We start from the raw sequence: 22,042 nt of genomic DNA, 5'->3' as shown, positions 1-22,042 counted from the left end.
CAGCCCTGTACACATATGTAGAACAGAAGATGGGCCAGTCCTTTAGCCTGTTGGTGTCTGCCAAAGTGCACGGCAGCGCTGACTTGTGGATCTGTAACTACGGTCAGGGACAATATATGTCCTTTACGGCCCACTGGATGAATGTGGTTCCTGCACAGCCACACCAGCAACTTGGTCAGGTGACTCCGCTTCCGCCCCCACGTTCTCATGCCATTGGTCCAGCGGCAATGTCCACCTCTGCCTCCTCATCCTCCACCATGTCCTTAGCCTCCATTGCAGGGACAAGTTGCAGCCAGCCAGTCACAGGGGGTATACGTGAGGTTCACGGTGGATCGATGAGGGGTCAAATGGTATAACACACAGTTCATCAGGTTACTCACTGTTAGCAGATAGCCTCCCTGGGCTGGCAGCACAGTGTTGAGGTGGACAGCACGAAATCCTCCGGGGCACGCTCTGTGGTAGGAAGCATCAGCCAAGATGGTGGTTGAGGTGCCCTTGATGTTAAGGGTGCTTAGGGTGCTTGTTGCGGCTGAGTCCTTTGATGAAATTTGTCGTGACGCCAGTACCGTTAATGGTGGTACAACCATAGGTAGTAATAATGAGGTAGACAGTGGTAAGATGCAACTCACAACTTTTACTTTAGTGGATTTTCAGTTGCTGTGGTACACTTATGCAGTCTTTAGATGGTACAAAGACGATACTGCAAATCCACTGTTTAGGACTTGTCAGGTGCTTGGTTGGTTTTGGAGCAGTGGGTTAGGTGTACCTGGTTTCTTTAGATGCCTTGGATCCTATTCCTTGACTTTCCCTACAAGCTAAGTATGTGGAGACAGGAAAACTCAACTGTCCCTCAGAAGGTTGGTGTGGCTGCCTGAAGCTATAAACCTCCACCATTCAAAGGTGTCTGTGGCCCTAAATAATGGCTCTTATCACCGATGAATTCCTAGGAATGCTTGTTTCTTTTCCAGGGAGGCAAACTCTTCTCCTACTGGTCAGGGATGCAAGTCTATAGTCCAGCTACAGAAGAAAAAAAATGCTCTTCTGCGCCTAAACATCTGAGTAAACACCTTCTAGCGAAGTTGGCTCCACTTACTAATCTGTGTTGCGAAGTCTTCACTCTATCTTTTTTCCCACTAAGTTGATCTGACTACCTCAGATCTGCTCTCTGCTGACTACATCCTAGTTAATCTGATCTGCCTTGACTAATCTGTCTCACTAGGCCTGACCTGAATATATATAGGACCTGCACTTCATCCCCATCTAGTGGTGGGATGTATAAATTGCACCTAATAGGCCTGTTAACAGGGATTTTGCAGTCACACAAATGCTAAGTTACACATAACAACCAAATGCTTGTAATAATATAAAAAAGTGCTTTTAAGCAGTGCCCACACACACGTAGTGGGACGCTGCAAAGTCACAGTGCCCCTCCATCATACCACATGTGCAGGTCACGGCGGTGTCACGCTGTTCTGCACCTACTTTGCCTTGGCGAACAGAGTCACACAGGGGAGAAACTGATCCTTGTGATTCATCAAGAAATGTAATCCTGGCTTACTCTGCGACAACTGAAAATCGGAACCATGGTGACCGACAACAGGAAGAACATGGTGTCGGCAGTGCGTCAAAGAAGGCTGAGCCTTGCACCCTGCATGGCACTCATGAGGTGCCCTTGGTGGTAACTTGGCTTTATGTTCTTATGGCTAGGTCCCTTTAGTCATGACGCCAGTACCGTTGTGGTACAACAATGGTGAGAGTAGTAGTCACAACTTTTACTGTTTTGCTGGTTCTCAGTAACAATGACATTCACAGACAACACAGCCTCTCTAATAAATTGTAATCCCAGGTAACAGGCTTCTTGTAGATTAAAACTTCAGATTAAAGTTCAGTTATGGCTGGTATCTAGCTCCTTGCCTTATTCTAATCCCAGTAACAGTGGTTTATGATCCTTCCTTCCATTTAAGAGACATAACAGATTGGCCTTTCTGTCTTCTATATACTGGTGAGGCTGCCTGCAGCTAGATTGTAGCTAGATTGTCAAAGGAGCCCATAAGCCTGATAAATTGGCTGTTATCTTCCTTTTCTGTAATCAAAACACAATTTTCCACTTGTTCTCCCGGAGGGATAGACTGCAGAAGGAGGTCTCACCTCAGCCTTACTTCTTGGCCTAAAACTTGGTAAAAGATCACTTGGCTCCTCTGGACGGTGGGGCCACAGAGAGAGAGCTGAGAGGAGGGGGGGGGGGGGACCTCTGTCCTTCCCTCTGCTCCTCACTCCAGCTACTCCATTTCTCCTTTCTACTAACTTCTTCTCTCAACTACATCTTCTCAACACAGACTAACTCTGCCTGAACTGAGGTATATCTATATCCTAGTGCAGTGGTGGCGAACCTATGGCACAGGTGCCAGAGGCGGCACTCAGAGCCCTTTCTGTGGGCACCCACACCCTGGAAAAAGGCTATGGTGTAGCAATATGCCCTAGACTTTTCCTGCCATTCATCAGCGCCGGGCGCACTATGAACAGCACAGGCAGCACATTGAATATAGGCAGGCTATTATTGCTGAATGATAAAGTACATGGAATATATACTATATTGGACTGTAGTATTCAGGTTAAATTGCCGTGTTGGCACTTTGCTATAAATATGAGGGTTTTGGGTTACAGTTTGGGCACTTGGTCTGTTACAGGTTAGCCATCACTGTCCTAGTGCTATCCCCATCTAGTGGTGGATGTGATGTAGTGCACCCTACCAGTCTGTTAACATGGATTAAGAAGCAAATATATAAAACTCAGCATAACATGTAATGTAAAATACAATACAACAATTTGGCAGTGCCCACGTTTACTAGTGGGACGCTACAAAAGACGAGACAGAGGACCCAGACACACCGTGGCAGTATGCAGTGGAGATGGAGGCAGGGAGTACCTCCGAGTCACCTGCACAAATGGCCCGATGCATGCTCACTTGCTTGCATAGTGACAACCGAATTGTCACCATTCGGCAGAGGGATGACTTCTGGCTCTCGACCGTGTTGGACCCTCGATACTGGACCAACATGGGGGCCTTTTTTACACCCACTGAGAGGAAGTACAAACTGAACTACTACAGAGACATCCTATGTAGTCAGTTGGCCGCTGCGTATCTGCGCCATCGTCCATCCTCTTTCACATCTGACAGGGGGATCTCTGCCCTCACGTTCCACTGCCATGGCTGCTGGGGAGGGGTGGGGCTGCAGGAGCAGTACCAGCTCCATCAGCAGCAGCCTGAGTCTAGAGTCGCTGATGAGTAGGTTTCTTCACCCGCATAGTGATGAAACTACTCACCAGCAACAGCAGGTAGACCTGGAGCAGGACCTGAACCAGCAAGTGGTGGCATACTTGGAGAGAACTTGTCTGTCCACTCAAAATGTGGAGAGCCTGAACTTTGTCAAGATGAATCAGGCGTGGATCAGCCAGGATTTCCACCCACCAATGCCTGATGCATCTGATTAGATCATCCATGCCGCCTCACCGAAACCTTGAAAAAAAAAGAAGAATGGTTTCTTTTGGCTACCTGCCTCAGCTACTACTCTGATGCTACCACCCGCCTGATGCCACTCATCTGATGCCAAGTGCTCCTTCTTTCACCCGCATTCATCAGTGGGTACTGGTATTGCCACCCACCACCCCACTCTGTCACCGGGTCACTTTGTGTTCTCCTGATGCTGCTGCCATCTCCACACCATGTCACCTTGCCACTCTGTGGTATCATGATGCTGCTGCTGCCATATCCACACTATGTCACCTTGCCACTCTGTGGTATCCTGATGCTGCTGCCATCTCCACACTATGTCACCTTGCCACTCTGTGGTATCCTGATGCTGCTGCTGCCATCTCCACACTATGTCACCTTGCCACTCTGTGGTAACCTGATGCTGCTGCTGCTACACTATGTCACCTTGCCACTGTGTGGTATCCTGATGCTGTTGCTGCCATCTCCACACTATGTCACCTTGCCACTGTGTGGTATCCTGATGCTGTTACTGCCATCTCCACACTATGTCACCTTGCCACTTGGTGGCCTCCTTATACTGCTGCCAACTCTAGACTCCGTCATTGGGCCACTCGGTAGCCTTCTCCTGATGCTGCTGCCACCTCCAGACTCTGTCATTGTGCCGCTCTTTGGTCTCCTCATGCTGCCGCCACCTCCAGACTCGGTCATTGTGCCACTTGGTGGCCTACTCATGCTGCTGCCACCTCAAGAGTCTGTCATTGTGCCATTCAGTGGTCTCTTCATGCTGCTTCCACCTCACCACTATGTCATAGGTCCACTCTGTGGACTTATCATGCTGTTCCCACCCTCCCCACTTCATGACTGGTCCACTATTTTGGCTTTCGGCCTGGCTGACATTATTTATTTGACCTTTCTTCTGATCTCTCAGGAGGGAAAAATGAGACGCACAACGGATCCTGTCTGTGTAGCAGCTGTAAGGCCTGTATGATCCCATCAGAATTGGCTTATGATTTGGTAGCCAAAAGCAGGAGTGGGTACAAAACACAGAAGACATGCAAATATTCCATTCACGTGTCATCTCTGTTTTAGCTCCACTCCTGTTTTTTTGGCCTTAGCAATACTGATGGATTATTGAGCAAATGCTGACCGAGTGAAGGCGTATGTCGTATGCTCCACAGAAAGGGTCAGTGTTTTGTGGGTGACTGTTCTGATGGATCAGAGGAAGGGCAAATTAATCAGTGATGTCAACACAAACTTACTTCTGACACCCTCTCCACTCTGTCGGGGAGCTCTACTTGTATAAGCGTTTAATAGAACAGGTTCTGTAGACATCTATGTGGAATCAGCTGATGAGGGTGTAAAATGACTGCGCTTCTTCTTGATGCTAACAGACCCGTAAGGCTGAGTTGATACTTCAGATATTTGGTCAGTTTTGACCCCATGACTGCCCAAATAAGTGAAGTGTGCAGTGATTCTAAGAGCGATGCCTGTTTTGTGCTTGTTATACTGACTCATAGTATTATTTCACTACCATAGCAGACTCCATATGCGTGTTACTGCAAGGCACAGTGTTCTACACCCCTATAAAGGCTCTCTGAGCCCAAAAAAGTTTTTTTTTAAGTAATTTGCCGCAAATTAATTATGATCAAAGCAAATCTTTTCGAAAAATTTGTCGAACTGGCTGAATTGAATTTGAGAAACTTGCTCATCTCTACTAACAACCATTACAAGAGGATCGAAGCAATGACAGTATTCATCACAACCACCAGAATTTTTGCCAAACAGTGCAGTGAAAATATCATGTACAAGACAAAGTTCAAATTTTGCCAAAAACAAGTTGATCTAAAAGATCTAAAAACTGCAACAAACAATTTTTAAACCTGACCTTCTAGAAATGTAAAATACATGCCCTATCCTTTAGAGCTTTGTACACTTTCCATCCTTTCTTAAACATCCTATAGGTACAACTCAATAGAATATTTTGTAGAAAATTAAAGAAAAATACAATATTGGAATGAAATCTGGACATCAAGCTTGATGTGCGTTAGGCCAAGTGTTAAAGCCAAAAACACTGACTTCTTACAGATAACGGAAGATTTACTAATCCTTTCTAATCGCCTCATGAACACAACTATGTCTGTATTTTGGTACATGTATCTGCAAAATACGGATTCTTTCCATGTGGACTTATCTCAATCTCGTCAACAGAATTTACTAATTGTCTGAACCAGAATAGGAAATGTTCTATAATTATCAGAATGGCCACACAGATCCACAAAAAATACAGATGTGTGCATTGCACCATAGAAAAAAGCGTGTTATCCACACAAAGAATAAATGTAAAAATTAAGATGTGATTACCCTCAAATTAAAGCTGATAATCTGCACTTTAAGTCCATATTGATTACATTGCTGTATCTTGAATATCTTTTGGTAAACAGGTAAAATGCCAAAACTTGTCACCGTCCAAATATTTCTGGACTTATCTTCTATCCAATGAATAGTAGTTAATGTTGTATTGTTTCCCTGCACTTATCAGCAAACCTACCTACATGGATGTAATATAGTCATACAGATTAATTATACACCACATTAATCCTGCAGCTGTGTTTCTTCAACCAAATTTCAATGCTGTACAGGAAATATGTTGATCACATATAGGGTGAAATTTAACAATCCTGTACACCTTAAAACTGGCATCAAAATGTCACAAAGCGATTCACTGCGTTCACTGATTTTCCATAAAGTGGGATGGCATGGAGCAGGTAGTGCAGTGCAGTGGGCATTGCCAGCCCAGCACATTTACAGTATTATAATCTACATCAGGAAACATGTTTAGATTATACCTGAAATCTGCAGAGATGTGCCACAATTATTAAGGGGTGCATGCCCCTTAATAATTATGACGCATATCATGCAAGTGGGGCAAAGATTAACACTGGCATACAAAACACTGGTCTTAATAAAGCCCCCCTAAGTGTTCAGCTAACAGCTTTATGAAAAATTTGGAACTTTTCTGATATAAATAACCTATGGTCAATTATACATACCAAGCTTTGGGTGTATTGCCTTGCCTGTTCTGCTCCTTTGACCTTCAATAAAAAACTCAATTGGTGCATATCCATTCTGTAAATAGAAGCATATATTTTACTGCATGAATTACAAGTTCATTTTATGTAGGGTACTTACTAAGGAGTCTATAACTTGAGCCATAGCTTCAAGAAAAGAATAAGCAAACAATCGTTGATATGAACAATTAGTAAACCTTACTAGTAAGAACATCTGTGTGTTGGAAGGATATTTGATGGTAAAGGAATTAAGTTGTGTGGATTTTCATTCTAAAGTGTGACATTAACATTTCCTTGTCAATGTCATGTGTCCCCATAAAATCTAAAATGTAACCCCAGGGTGCTATTGATACTGTTCCAGTTTTTTGTGTGTTTATATGCTAATATGGCTGTGGGAGTTCTGTTGATGCCTTTTTTTCCTTACAGGCCCAGAGTTATTACTGCTGCTAATCAAAAATGCCTGTGCTATGCTGTTAATACTGTGAACGCTTTATATATAATGGCTTTTTATATGTTCTATTATGCATAGTAGTTAATGTGTATTTTGCCTTATGTAAAGTGTTGTGGTTTTCTAATTGTAAACCGTGAATTCTGGTAATATGAGAACTGATAGATCAGTGGGGATCTGACCACTGGGACCAACAGTAATCACAAGAAGGTGGTCCCATTCTCATATGAATGGAGTGGTATGTCAAGCATATACACTGCTGCTCCATTAATCTCTATGGAAATTCTGGACATTGCCTAGAACGGCGTTCGGGTATCTCTTGCAATGAGAAAGTAGATGGCAATGGTTCTTTGTAGTGTTTGAGGACACAGGTTTGGATTCATGTAATTGTTTCACCCCTGTGATGAGCTGGGTTCCATTAGAGACTCATGCACATGAATATATGTGTTTTGCGGTCCGCAAAACACAGATCGACAAAAAATACGGATGACGTCTGTGTGAATTCCATATTTTGTGGAACACCTGGCCCCTAATAGAACAGTCCTATCCTTGTCCGTACTGCGGACAATAATAGGACATGTTCTATTATTTTGCGGAACGTACTATGTATATAATATTAATGCCAGAAGCCTGACCAATAAAGTTGGTAAACTGGAATTAGTGATGTATGAGGAGGATTATGACATTGTGGGAATAACTGAGACATGGCTGGATAACAGATGACTGGGCGGTTACAGTCTGTTTAGAAATGATTGTTAAAACCGGAGAGGGGGAGGGGTTTGCCTTTATGTAAAGTCCTGTCTAAAGCCCACACTCCAGGAAGATATAAGTGAGGGACATGAACATGTGGAGTCACTGTGGGTAGAGATACATGGAGGCAAAAACAATAAAATACTAATAGGAGTTTCTTATAAGCCAACTGATATACCAGAGTCCACAGAAAATCTACTAAGGGAAATAGATGAGGCAGCAAATCATAATGAGGTTGTTATTATGGGAGACTTATACTATGAGATATAGACTAGGAAACTGAAACCTGTGGTACTCATAAAGGAAACAAGTTCTTGGCAATAACCAAAGACAATTACCTTTCTCAACTGGTTCAGTACCCGATTAGAGTGACGGCCATACTGGACTTAGTACTAACCAATAGACCTGACAGAACAACAGATGTGCAAGTTGGGGGACACCTGGGAAATAGTGACCATAGAATAATAACCTTCCAATTATCATTATCATTCAAAAGAGTGTTTATTCAGGACACAAAAATGCCAAAACTTCCAAAAAGCAAAATTTGACCAGCTTAGAGAGGCCATTAGCCTCACTAACTGGGACATTGTCCTTAAAAATAAAAATGCAGCTACAAAATGGGATATTTTTTAAAGCATCCTAAACTCTAATTATGAGAGGTACATGTTGTACCTTATGAGGATATAAGGGTGAGGAACAAGAAAAAAAAAAAAAGTGTATAAATAGAAATATAAAGGGGGCAATAAATGACAAAAAGAAAACTTTAAATCACTAAAACAGGAAGGTAGCGAGTAAGTATTGAAAAACTGAAATGAAAATATTAGAATATGTAAAAGACAGGTAAAAGTAACCCTTTACAGAGTGATGAGGGGGGCGTTGCAGACAGCCATGACGAGAAAGTAAATCTATCAAAATATTTTTTTTCTCCACTGTATTCACTGAGGAAAATGAACTGTCAGATGAAATGTAGATTGTAAAAGTAAACTCCCCCTTAAAAGTGCCCTGTCTGACCGAGGAAGATTAAAAAGATTAAAATAGACAACTCCCCAGGTCCAAATGGCATACACCTCTGTATCCTTAGAGAATTAAGTAATGTCATAGCCAGACCCTTATCTCTGATGTTTAAAATTCTGTACTGACGGGGGAGAGTGTTCCACAGGATTGGCGCTTAGTAAATGTGGTGTCAGTATTCAAAAGGTCAATAACAGAGCCTGTAAACTATAGGCCAGTGTTATGCAAGCGGGTGTGGACCCACTGCGCCACTGACTGGTTGAACTCTGGAGGGGCGTAACTAATCAACTACCTGGTCTTCACTAGAGCATCTGATAGTGGGGATAGGCTTGAGCCATTAGGGTAGTTGCCAGATGACACTCCAGAGCAGTCCCCGAGTCAGTGGCAGCTGACCAGGGGGTCAGAGTACCCGGTGCAAGCACCAAGGGGACGTACGAGGCCTGGAGGTACTGGCCAGGACAGGCAGCGATCAATCAAGGTCAGTAAGCGAAGTCCGTGGTCAGAGGCAGGCAGTAAACAAACAAAGTCCATAAACAATATCCAAGGTCAGGGGCAGGCGGCAAACAGGCAAAGTTCATAAATGAAGTCCGAGGTCAGAGGCAGGTGGCAAACAGACAAAGTCCAGGAGTACAATAAGCAAGGTCCGGTACACAGCGAAGCAGACAAGAAAAGACACATTAGCACTTGGAGATAGACAAGCTAAAACCATGAGGTTGCTCAGGCATCTTCCTGTGGTAGGAAGCGCCTTTAAATACCTGCTGCAATCCAGCCATAGGCTGGTGAGACAGAGGGCGTGTATGTGTTGCCTCATAGTTGAAGAGAGACACACCCACGCAAGCTCAAACATCAGTGCAGGTCTCCAGCAGGAAGGAAACTCTGTCATGGAACATAGATAGCATAGTTAAGCTACCTGCTGCCCGTGTTTGTCAGCATGGTGGCAGGAGGAAAAAGAGGGAGCCCAGCGCCCGTGCCTGCGGTTAGGGGCAGCGGCACGGACCGCTGGGCTAACAGCCAGTAAGTCTAACATCTGTCATGGGTAAATTGTTTGAAGATGTTTTAAGAGATGCTATCTTGGAGTATCAGCACGGCTTCAGGAGGGATCAGTCATGTCAAACTAATTTAATCAGTTTTTATGAGGAGGTAAGTTCTAGACTTGACTGGGGTGAATCAATAATTGTCATATACTGTATCTTGACTTCTCCAAAGCATTTGATACTGTGCCAAATAAAAGTCTAGGACTAAGGGATAATTTGTGTAAGTGGTTAAGTAACTGGCTCAGTGATAGAAAACAGAGGGTGGTTATTAACGGTACACATTGTCACTAGTGGGGTACCACAGGGGTCAGTATTGGGCCCTATTCTCTTCAATATATTTATTAATGATTTTGTAGAGGGTTTGCACAGTAAAAGATCCATTTTTGCTGATGATACTAAACTGTTTAAAGTAATCAACACAAACGAGGACAGTGTACTGCTACAGATGGATCTGGATAGATTGGAGGCTTGGGCAGAGAAGTGGCAGATGAGGTTTAACACTGATAAATGTAAAGTTATGCACTTGGGAAAGAATTATGCAAGTCACCAGTACATACTAAATGGCAAAACACTGGAAAAGGACTTAGACATTTTAGAGGACAGCAAACTTAACTGTAGAAACCAGTGTCAGGCAGCTGATGTCAAGGCCAATAAGATTATTGGGTGCATCAAAAGGGGCATAGATGTACAATATGAGAAAATAGCTCTGCCACTTTACAGACCACTAGTTAGACTGCATATGGAGTGTTGTGTACAATTCTGGGCTTCTGTGAACAAGGCAGACATAGCAGAGATGGAGAGGATTCAGAGAGGGGCAACTTAAAGAGGACCTTTCACTTGTAAAAACTATGTGAACTAAGTATGCTGCCATGTAGAGCGGTGCCCGGGGATCTCACTGCACTTACTATTATCCCCGGGCGCCGCTCCGTTCTCCCGTTATACCCTCCGGTACCTTTGCTCCTTAAGTTATAGTAGGCGGGTCTTCCCTTGTCCTGTGGGCGTCTCCTTCTCCTAGGCTGCAGCGCTGGCCAATCGCAGCGCACAGCTCATAGCCTGGGAGAAAAAAAACTCCCAGGCTGTGAGCTGTGCGCTGCGATTGGCCAGCGCTGCAGCCTAGGAGAAGGAGACGCCCACAGGACAAGGGAATACCCGCCTACTATAACTTAAGGAGCAAAGGTACCGGAGGGCATAACGGGAGAACGGAGCGGCGCCCGGGGATAATAGTAAGTGCAGTGAGATCCCCGGGCACCGCTCTACATGGCAGCATACTTAGTTCACATCGTTTTTACAAGTGAAAGGTCTTCTTTAAGTAATAACTGGAATGGGTGGACTACAGTACCCATAAATATTATCAAAATTATGGTTATGCAGTGAGGGGAAAAAAAACTGAGGGTGATCTAATAACTATGTATGAATATATCAGGGGTCAGTACAGAGATCTCTCCCATCATCTAATTATACCCAGGACTGTGACGAAGAAACATCCTCTGCCTGTATAAGGAAAAATTGGTTCTAAACAAACATAGTGGAGGATTCTTTACAGTAAGAGCAGTGAGACTCGGAACTCTCTGCTTGAAAAGGTGGTGATGGTGAATTCACTAAAAGAGTTCAAGAGGATCCTGGATGTATTTCTGGAGTGTAATAATATTACAGGTTATAGTTATTAGATTTCCAGAGAAGGGTTGTTAATCCAGGGAGTTTTTCTGATTGCCTGATTGGAGTCGAGAAGAAAATGTTTCCCCTAAAATGAGGAAAATTGAGTTCTACCTCACTTTTTTTTTGCCTCTCTCTGGATCAGCCTGCAGGATAACAGGCTGAACTGGATAGACTTACCAAATAACTCAAGTGTGAACTCAACCTTACAGGTGAACGTTAGCGTTGGGTATAAGGAACCATGCAGTAGCCCAAGATTCTACTATAGAGTGATAAAGTGCACTCCTTTTGCAAAAACTGTTCTATTACATGCTGATACAATTAATGGCCCCATGACAGAGAGGAGCGGGTGTCCGCAAAAAGTTTGTGTTGAGGTCTCTTCCCCCCCCCCCCCCCCTTCTTCTGATCCATCACAAGGACAATCCCAAGAAAACAGATCCTGTGTTTTTAGCCTCTGGCTTCACACGGTCAGCATTTTGTCAGTAATCCATCGCTATTGCTAAGGTAAAAAAAAAAAAATTGGATCCTTCACTGTTAATTATATATAGAAGATAAAAAAGGCCCCTACAGACAGACAAACAAGTAAGATGTGCGCACCCTCAGCGTGATGTAAGGAGAGGATACTAAAGGCTACAATGACAACATTAATATTAGTGGTGGGCTAGACAGAAGCAAAACGTAGAAGGTCAGAGGGGGGTTGTTGGTATAAAATACCCACTGGCCCTAATGACTCCCTACTTGTCCTAGTCCACCCTAATAGTGTATCCAAAGGACGGGGTCCAAAAAGCCCCGCAAGGGGTGGCCCAGACTGGAGCTCTAATCCTGCACTGGAAGCCCTAATTAGGCCCTAACCGGTGACAAAAAAAGGACCTTACGTACAATGGGAAAACACATTGATGCAAGTTATTAGAGATATGCCCCAACCAAAAACCAAAGAGGATTAGATGAGGAATACTCAAGTGTCCCGACGTGTTTCCTAGATAAAGACCTCAAGATTCTTTAGGGGACATGGGACGTAAATGATGGTTACCCCCGCCGGCATATGGCCCGACAGCTAGGGAATAACCTGTACAGTTGCTTCAATCAGTATGTGGCTGAGCCTAAAAATAACAACAGAAAGCACAAAACATAAGTGTAGTAACCAAATGGATCACCACCAATCATCCAATATGGGACAATGGAGGAGAGTGACTCACTTTTTGGTGGCTGCGGTCAGCGTATGGCTGAGGACCCAAACTTAAGCAAGACCCAGGGTGGTGGTGTCTGCAGGAGTAAATGGACCGGCAGCAAATGGGGCGGCACTGCCCCATTATAAAGGCAGAGGGGCCATGTAGGACGCATCTCCAGTAATCGGCGCCAGCCGACAAGGCATCCGCTGATGACGTCATTTGATGCGCCTCACAGTCGCGGTCACGTGATCGGGAGAACCGAAACCACGTGGCCGCGCATGCGCTACAGAATCCTGCCTCATGCGTTTCATGGGGCCTAGGATGGAACGCACGGCTGCAGATGCACTTCCGCATCACGTGACCTCTGAGACGCGCCGACGTCAAGCGTGGCAGCGTCATACCAGCAGTCACAAGATCGGAGTCAGAAACAGCCGCACTTGCGCAGTAGTGCACCGAAAGACAGGTAAAATACGGCAGTCCAGTCTGGATTATGTTGATTTAACAGCCCGTCTGTCTATGGCACAATTAATGTCATGCAAAACCACTCCTCCGGTCTGCATGATGTCATAACGGGAACGCCCCCTAATGGTTAGTCTAATAGAGACATGGCCACAGGGAAAACTCAGCTCCGGTATGAATTAAAATAAATATGGAGAGGGAAGGAACAAAAGGGGGAGCAGACTACTCATTGGTCCAGCAGGGCCATAACCCCAATTATCCCTCTCACATATTCTTGAGGGACATGGCAGTATATGCCCACTGTCCCACATGGAAGACCAAATTAAAGGGGTTTATATGACAGAGAAACAGACCACGGGACTGACCGGGAACAATGATGATTAGAGAAAACAACCAAAGTTCAATTGTTCATTAAGACCGTGAGGGGCAACCGTATTCAAAGTAAACGTCCACCAACATTCTCTTTGGAGACTGTGTCTGTTCCGGTCACCGCCCCGCGCAGGTTTATCAATACGCTCAATGGCCATAGAGCTAATAGATGCAGGGCGTCCATTGTGGGATGACTGCATATGACGTGCTATGGGGGTATCCCTGTTATTGCGGATATCACTAAAGGTCTTGCCAATGTAGCGTAGCCCGCACACACAGGTTATTAGATAGATCACACCAGCAGTGCGGCAGTTTATGAAACCCTGCACATGGTGGACAGTGTCATTAGGTTCTCCAGTGAACGTCTTGCCCTGTGATAGGCAGCCACAGAAACTGCAATGCCGCACCTATGGCATCCCGTCACGGGCACATCCAACCATGTGTGTGGTCTCGCTGGAGGGGTGAAGTGACTGTGTACCAACCTGTCCCTTAAGTTGTTACCTCTCCTAAAGGTCTGGGAAACGGAGGGATTAAGGACCTCAGCCAGGTCTGGGTCCATCAATAGGGTGTCCCAGTGACGTGCCAGAACCCTCCTAACTTGAGAAGCAGCAGCATCAAATGTGCCTATTACCCGGACAGTACCCTGAGATTCACGTGCCCTACTGGTCGTGGGGTGGAGTAATTCCGTTCGTGTGCATGCCTTAGTTTTCTCATAGGCCAATCTGAGGGTCCTATCCGGATACCCCTCTCCTGAAACCTAGACCTCAGGTCTCTGGCCTGGTACTTAAAATCACTTGGTTCTGAGCAATTACGTTTTAGTCTCAGATACTGTCCAGTGGGGATCCCTTTCTTAAGAGGGACAGGGTGGCAGCTGTCCCACCTAAGAAGGGAGTTAGTGGAAGTGGGTTTGCGGTAGATGGACGTACTTAAACCTCCTTTATCATCCCTGAAGATAACCACATCCAAGAAAGGGAGGCGATCTTTGACAATAACAGAAGTAAATCTCAGGTTGAAGTTGTTAACATTCAACTCAGAGATAAGTCTATCAAAATCGCTCTCTGGCCCTCTCCACAACAGAAAAATATTGTCAATATAGCGGGACCAGAGAGCGATATGATCGACAAACCACACTGATGGTTCCCCAAAGACCACAGACTCCTCCCACCAGCCCAGGAGCAAGTTGGCATAAGATGGGGCACACAAACTGCCCATGCAGTGCCCCTGAGCTGGTGGTATATCCGGCTGTCAAAGAGAAAAAAATTACTTGACAGTATAAAGTCCAGAAGTTCAAGAGTAAAAGCATTATGCGAGGTGAATTGCTGCCCCCTAGTTTTCAGGAAATGGTTGCTGGCCTCCAGACCTCGATCGTGTGGGATAGAGGAGTATAAAGCCTCCACATCAATGGAAGCCAAGAACCAGTGTGGCTCGATACAGATGTCTTCCAACTTCCCCAACAGGTCACCCGTATCCCTCACATAGGACGGCAATGCCACAACAAAGGGGCGCAACACCTTGTCTACATAAATCCCACAGTTTTGTGACAGTCTACCAACTCCTGAGACGATCGGTCATCCCTTGGTGGGGGTGGTCCCTTTGTGGACTTTTTGTAGACCGTAAAAGGTGGCTGTTACCTGATAGAGTGGGTAGAGAAAATCAAATTCCTCACCGCTGATCAAATTGGCACTTTTGGCCCGCTGTAGAATGTGTCTTAGTGTCCTTTGAAACCCACTAGTGGGATTAGTGGAAAGTATCTCGTAGCCGGTTTCATCCGTCAGGACAGAAAGACACATTCCTTTATACACTGACATATCCATCACGACCACATTGCTACCCTTATCCGACGGTTTAATTATAATGCTTTTATCACTTTCAAGAGTCTTGATGGCTAAGATATTTCAGTCAGAACCTGAATTCTCTGTTAAGGAGGTGCAGTTACAAAATACTGTGGAGCGGTACCAGTATCAACTGAAGGATCGTAAGCACAAACAGTTTAACAGAGACTTTCAGTATTTTTGTGATAATAAGGTATATCAATTTTTAACAAATCCACCCGATACCCAGAACACCGACCTCTCATCCACGGATACGGAAGCGTCGGACGCAGAGAAAGAAAGGTACCCCAAAAATAGGGGCCGCGGCCGGGGATCTTACAGACATAACCCACAAAATCCCCCCCAAACTTTGCCTGTATCTACGTTGGGCTCTCCTTTTTTAGATCAAGGGGCACACTACCCTCTGAGGAGCCGGAACACTCAACAATAGGTACCACATGCCCTGTTATCCTCCCGCGCCTTGTCGCCAATTGAACTTAGGTTGCTTGGACGTGGACTTTTGTTTGTTCAAACTAATAAATTTGACATTTTTCGGTGGACAAGAGATCTCCATCTCTTTGCTCGTAAACTTAAGTGCCACAAGTTTCACAAACTAAGAGACAAAAGGGAAAGCCGTGAATTGGGCGTTCCTGTGGAAATCTTGAAGGACGTCCACTTACTTTTTAACCTTGACCACTCACCACCCAACGCTGAAGGGTTGGGTCCCTTTACGTCCCTGAAGAATAAAAGTGTTAGAATGCCCCCAATGGGCGAAGTTTCCAGTGTGGATGTGTTTTTACAACACACTACCTCTGATTTGGCCGTTCTACACTCGGTTCCACCCAGATTTAACTGCAGCAAAGAGGAAAGGCTAGCCATCAAGACTCTTGAAAGTGATAAAAGCATTATAATTAAACCATCGGATAAGGGCGGCAATGTGGTCGTGATGGATATGTCTGTGTATAAAGGAATGTGTCTTTCTGTCCTGACGGATGAAACCGGCTACGAGATACTTCCCACTAATCCCACTAGTGGGTTACAGAGGACACTAAGACACATTCAACAGTGGGCCAAAAGTGCCAATTTGATCAACGGTGAGGAATTAGATTTTCTCTACCCACTCCATCCGGTAACAGCCACCTTTTACTGTCTACCAAAAGTCCACAAAGGGACCACCCCCACTAAGGGACGACCGATCGTCTCAGGAGTTGGTAGCCTGTCACAAAACTGTGGGATTTATGTAGACAAGGTGTTGCGCCCCTTTGTTGTGGCATTGCCGTCCTATGTGAGGGATACGGGTGACCTGTTGGGAAAGTTGGAAGACATCTGTATCGAGCCACACTGGTTCTTGGCTTCCATTGATGTGGAGGCTTTATACTCCTCTATCCCACACGATCGAGGTCTGGAGGCCAGCAACCATTTCCTGAAAACTAGGGGGCAGCAATTCACCTTGCATAATGCTTTTACTCTTGAACTTCTGGACTTTATACTGTCAAGTAATTTTTTTCTCTTTGACAGCCAGATCTACCACCAGCTCAGGGACACTGCCATGGGCAGTTCGTGTGCCCCATCTTATGCCAACTTGCTCCTGGGCTGGTGGGAGGAGTCTGTCGTCTTTGGGGAACCATCAATGTGGTTTGTCGATCATATCGCTCTCTGGTCCCGCTATATTGACAATATTTTTCTGTTGTGGAGCGGACCAGAGAGCGATTTTGATAGACTTATCTCTGAGTTGAATGTTAACAACTTCAACCTGAGATTTACTTCTGTTATTGTCAAAGATCGCCTCCCTTTCTTGGATGTGGTTATCTTCAGGGATAATAAAGGAGGTTTAAGTACGTCCATCTACTGCAAACCCACTTCCACTAACTCCCTTCTTAGGTGGGGCAGCTGCCACCCTGTCCCTCTTAAGAAAGTGATCCCCACTGGACAGTATCTGAGACTAAAACGTAATTGCTCAGAACCAAGTGATTTTAAGTACCAGGCCAGAGTGTGGCAATTGCAGTTTCTGTGGCTGCCTATCACAGGGCAAGACGTTCACTGGAGAACCTAATGACACTGTCCACCATGTGCGGGGTTTCATAAACTGCCGCACTGCTGGTGTGATCTATCTAATAACCTGTGTGTGCGGGCTACGCTACATTGGCAAGACCTTTAGGGAACTGCGCAAACGTATGGGGGAGCACTTTAGTGATATCCGCAATAACAGGAATACCCCCATAGCACGTCATGTGCAGTCATCCCACAATGGACGCCCTGCGTCAATTAGCTCTATGGCCATTGAGCGTGTTGATTCTCTTCTCCAAAGAGAATGTTGGTGGGCGTTTACTTTGAATACGGTTGCCCCTCACGGTCTTAATGAACAATTGAACTTTGGTTGTTTTCTCTAATCATCATTGTTCCCGGTCAGTCCCGTGGTCTGTTTCTCTGTCATATAAACCCCTTTAATTTGGTCTTCCATGTGGGACAGTGGGCATATACTGCCATGTCCCTCAAGAATATGTGAGAGGGATAATTGGGGTTATGGCCCTGCTGGACCAATGAATAGTCTGCTCCCCCTTTTGTTCCTTCCCTCTCCATATTTATTTTAATTTATACCGGAGCTGAGTTCTCCCTGTGGCCATGTCTCTATTAGACTAACCATTAGGGGGCGTTCCCGTTATGACGTCATGCAGACCGGAGGAGTGGTTTTGCATGACATTAATTGTGCCATAGCCAGGCGGGCTGTTAAATCGACATAATCCAGACTGGACTGCCGTATTTTACCTGTCTTTCAGTGCACTACTGCGCAAGTGCTGCTGTTTCTGACTCCGATCTTGTGACTGTTGGTATGACGCTGCCACGCTTGACGTCGGCGCGTCTCAGAGGTCACGTGATGCGGAAGTGCATCTGCAGCCGTGCGTTCCATCCTAGGCCCCATGAAACGCATGAGGCAGGATTCTGTAGCGCATGCGCGGCCACGTGGTTTCGGTTCTCCCGATCACGTGACCGCGACTGTGAGGCGCATCAAATGACGTCATCAGCGGACGCCTTGTCGGCTGGCGTCGATTACTGGAGATGCATCTCACATGGCCCCTCTGCCTTTATAATGGGGCAGTGCAGCCCCATTTGCTGCCAGTCCATCTACTCCTGCAGACAGCACCACCCTGGGTCTTGCTTGTGTTTGGGTCCACAGCCATACGCTGACCGCAGCCACCAAAAAGTGAGTCACTCTCCTCCATTGTCCCATATTGGATGATTGGTGGTGATCCGTTTGGTTACTACACTTATGTTTTGTGCTTTCTGTTGTTATTTTTAGGCTCAGCCTCATACTGACTGAAGCAACTGTACAGGTTATTCCCTAGCTGTCGGGCCATATGCCGGCGGGGGTAACCATCATTTACGCCCCGTGTCCCCTGAAGGATCTTGGGGCCTTTATCGAAGAAACGCGTCGGGACACTTGAGTATTCCTCATCTAATCCTCTTTGGTTTTTGGTTGGGGCATATCTCTAATAACTTGCATCAATGTGTTTTCCCATTGTACATAAGGTCCTTTTTTTGTCACCGGTTAGGGCCTAATTAGGGCTTCCAGTGCAGGATTAGAGCTCCAGTCTGGGCCACCCCTTGCAGGGCTTTTTGGACCCCGTCCTTTGGATACACTTAGGGTGGACTAGGACAAGTAAGGAGTCATTAGGGCCAGTGGGTATTTTATACCAACAACCCCCCTCTGACCTTCTACGTTTTGCTTCTGTCTAGCCCACCACTAATATTAATGTTGTCATTGTAGCCTTCAGTATCCTCTCCTTACATCACGCTGAGGGTGCGCACGTCTTACTTGTTTGTCTGTCTGTAGGGGCCTTTTTTATCTCCTATATATAATTAAAAGTGAAGTTTTATTTTAGTATACTGCCCCTTATAGTTCTTCATACAGTATATTGTCCTTGACCATAGCTACAGCTCCACATGTTGGCGCAGCTGTAAGCTGTAGCAAATACCGACAGGCTCAAAGACTGGAACGCCTTATATTCAACATATGTGTGCATGGCTGGTACAAACTTTTTGGAGAAGTAATGATGGCTTAAGACTCTCCACCTTGGCTCGGCACAACCAATCAGTTCTCTGAAAGGTGTCAACGACATGGAAAGAGAGGGACTGTAGTACCAGCAACTTGGCCAGGAGCATGTTCAGCTTCTGCACCATTGGATGTGTGCACGCATACTGTTGTCTTTTTGCAATCGCCTTGATGATCGATTGGTGACGAAACGGGTGACAAGGAGTAGGAGGTGGAGCAGGAGCATCATGACTAATAGATTATGGGAAGCAAACAGAGCTACATTCTGCTGAGAGCAAAAGGAACAAAAGATGAAAAAGGCATGTTCAGTACAGGTAGGGCCACAGTACTTGGTGCCTGAGGAACCCAAAGACTCCTGGCTGGGGGTGTCTGATGTTACTTGAGATGATATTGAAGACTCAGTCAACCATTCAAGGACAGCTAGTTTGCTGGTTAAAACACGACCCCTGGATGACACAGGCAGCACTGGCCTGCTGCTTCGACTACTGCTACCACCCCCCCTCCCCTTCTTCTGCTGCTACTTCTGCCAGCTCCAGGAACATTTGGGCCACTGCTCTTTCCCTTAGAAGGGCCTGGCACCTGTCAGTCGGATACACTGTACTGTAACAGTAACTGTAAATGTAAAATAGCAGTACTATCAGGGTGCAATTTCACCCCTGAAACAAGGATAAATGGATGTGCTGTAGTATCAGGCCGCAATTTCACCCCAATTACACAATTAAGTATTAAATAATGAATTATGTGAAAAAGAGCATAAATACCCTAAAATCTGCAGTATCAGGCCGCAATTTCACCTCCAAGACAAGGATGAACGGATGTACTTATATATAAGAGAACGTGAGCACCCTAAAATCTGTAGTATCAAGCCACAATTTCACCCCAATTACACGATTAGGGATGAAAGGATTGAATTTTGTGAAAAAGAACGTGAACACCCCAAAATTTGTAGCATCAGACCGCAATTTCACCCCAATTACACAATTAAGGATTAACAGATTTACTTATGTATAAAATAATGTACACACCCTCAAATCTGTAGTATTAGACCGCAATTTCACTCCAATTACACAATTAAGGATTAACACATTTACTTATGGAAAAGAGAACATGAACTCCCCAATATCTGTAGTATCAGACCGCAATTTCACTCCAATTACTAAATTAAGGATTAATGGATTTACTTATGAAAAAAGGAATGTAAACAGCCTAAAACCTGTAATATCAGGCCGCAATTTCACCTCAATTACACAATTAAGGATGATTGAAGTATGTATAAAAGAACGTTAAGGCTGGGTTCACACGAGCGTGTCCGGATTAGTTCCGGATGCGTCCCGGTGTGTTGCGGCAAACCCGCGCGAGTAGGAATGCAATTGCAGTCAGTTTTGACTGCGATTGCGTTCCGTTGTTCAGTTTTTATCGTGCGTGTGCAATGTGTTTTGCACGCGCGTGATAAAAAACCGACTGTGGTACCCAGACCCGAACTTCTTCACAGAAGTTCAGGTTTGGGTTCGGTGTTGTGTAGATGTTATTATTTTCCCTTATAACATGGTTATAAGGGAAAATAATAGCATTCTGAAAACAGAATGCATAGTAGGTGATCAGTTGAGGGTTAAAAAAAATAAAAAAAATTAACTCACCTTCTCCGTTTGTTCGCGTAAGTCCCGGTCTCTTCTTTACTTCTCAAAAGATGAACTATGGGCTAAAGGACCTTTGATGACGTAAGATCACATGCTCCAATCACATGGTCCATCACCGCGGTGATGGACCATGTGATTGGAGCATGTGATCTTACGTCATCAAAGGTCCTTTAGCCCATAGTTCATCTTTTTAAAGAACTAAAGACCGGGAGAACTACGCGAACAAGAGGACAAGGTGAGTTAATTTTTTTTATTTTTTAACCCTCAATTGACCTTCTACTAAGCATTCTGTATTCAGAATGCTATTATTTTCCCTTATAACCATGTTATAAGGGAAAATAATACAGTGTATAGACAGTCACCTAGCAACCGTGCGTGAAAATCGCACCGCATCCGCACTTGCTTGCGGATGCTTGCGATTTTCACGCAACCCCATTCACTTCTATGGGGCCTGCGTTGCGTGAAAAACGCAGAATATAGAGCATGCTGCGATTTTCACGCAACGCATAAGTGATGCGTGAAAATCATCGCTCATCTGAACAGCCCCATTGAAATGAATGGGTCCAGATTCAGTGCGGGTGCAATGCGTTCACCTACCGCATTGCACCCGCGCGGAAATCTCGCCCGTGTGAACGCAGCCTAACACCCTAAAATCTGTAGTATAAATACGCAATTACAACCTCATTACACAATCAAGGATTTTATTACATGACACGGAGGCTCCTATTGCTTTCTCTTCCTTTACTACCAACCAATAGCAGCAAAGAAAACAAGAAACGAGTAACCATGGTAACAGGATCCTCTCACAAAAGACCCCTATAATAGTCCTGCTTTGCATAGATTCCTCCTCTTTCTTTGCTGCTGACCACTCAGATAAGTACTCATTGTGGTCTTCATATTCAGTAGGGATTTGAGTATTATACTGTTCTATTTCTTGTGGTATATATAGAGATGTCATATATTTAGTATCTATTTATTTCCTGTACAGGGTTTTTTCTCCCCTCTTTTCTGGTTTTGCCCTTTGGTCTTGCTTTTCCCCTTTATCTTTCAGGAGTCGCGTCCTTATCATTCTTATATCTTATTTCTACC

The 22,042-nt window shown here is 45.0% G+C and overlaps 1 protein-coding gene across 3 annotated transcripts in view; it reads right to left on the bottom strand.

The window, feature by feature from the left end:
• Nucleotides 1-22,042, bottom strand: part of LOC120998647 (dihydroxyacetone phosphate acyltransferase-like) — a 401,782-nt gene that overhangs the window by 281,046 nt on the left and 98,694 nt on the right. For all 3 annotated transcript variants that reach the window (XM_040429400.1, XM_040429402.1, XM_040429401.1), the window contains exon 6: nt 6,544-6,619. In XM_040429400.1, the coding sequence (XP_040285334.1) occupies nt 6,544-6,619 (76 nt within the window). The remainder of the gene's footprint in view (nt 1-6,543; nt 6,620-22,042) is intronic.

Source organism: Bufo bufo, chromosome 4, assembly GCF_905171765.1.
Source record: "Bufo bufo chromosome 4, aBufBuf1.1, whole genome shotgun sequence".
NCBI classification, from domain to species: Eukaryota; Metazoa; Chordata; class Amphibia; order Anura; family Bufonidae; genus Bufo; species Bufo bufo.
Note: the sequence above shows the minus strand (reverse complement) of the source record. Positions and strands in the feature narration are given on the sequence as shown.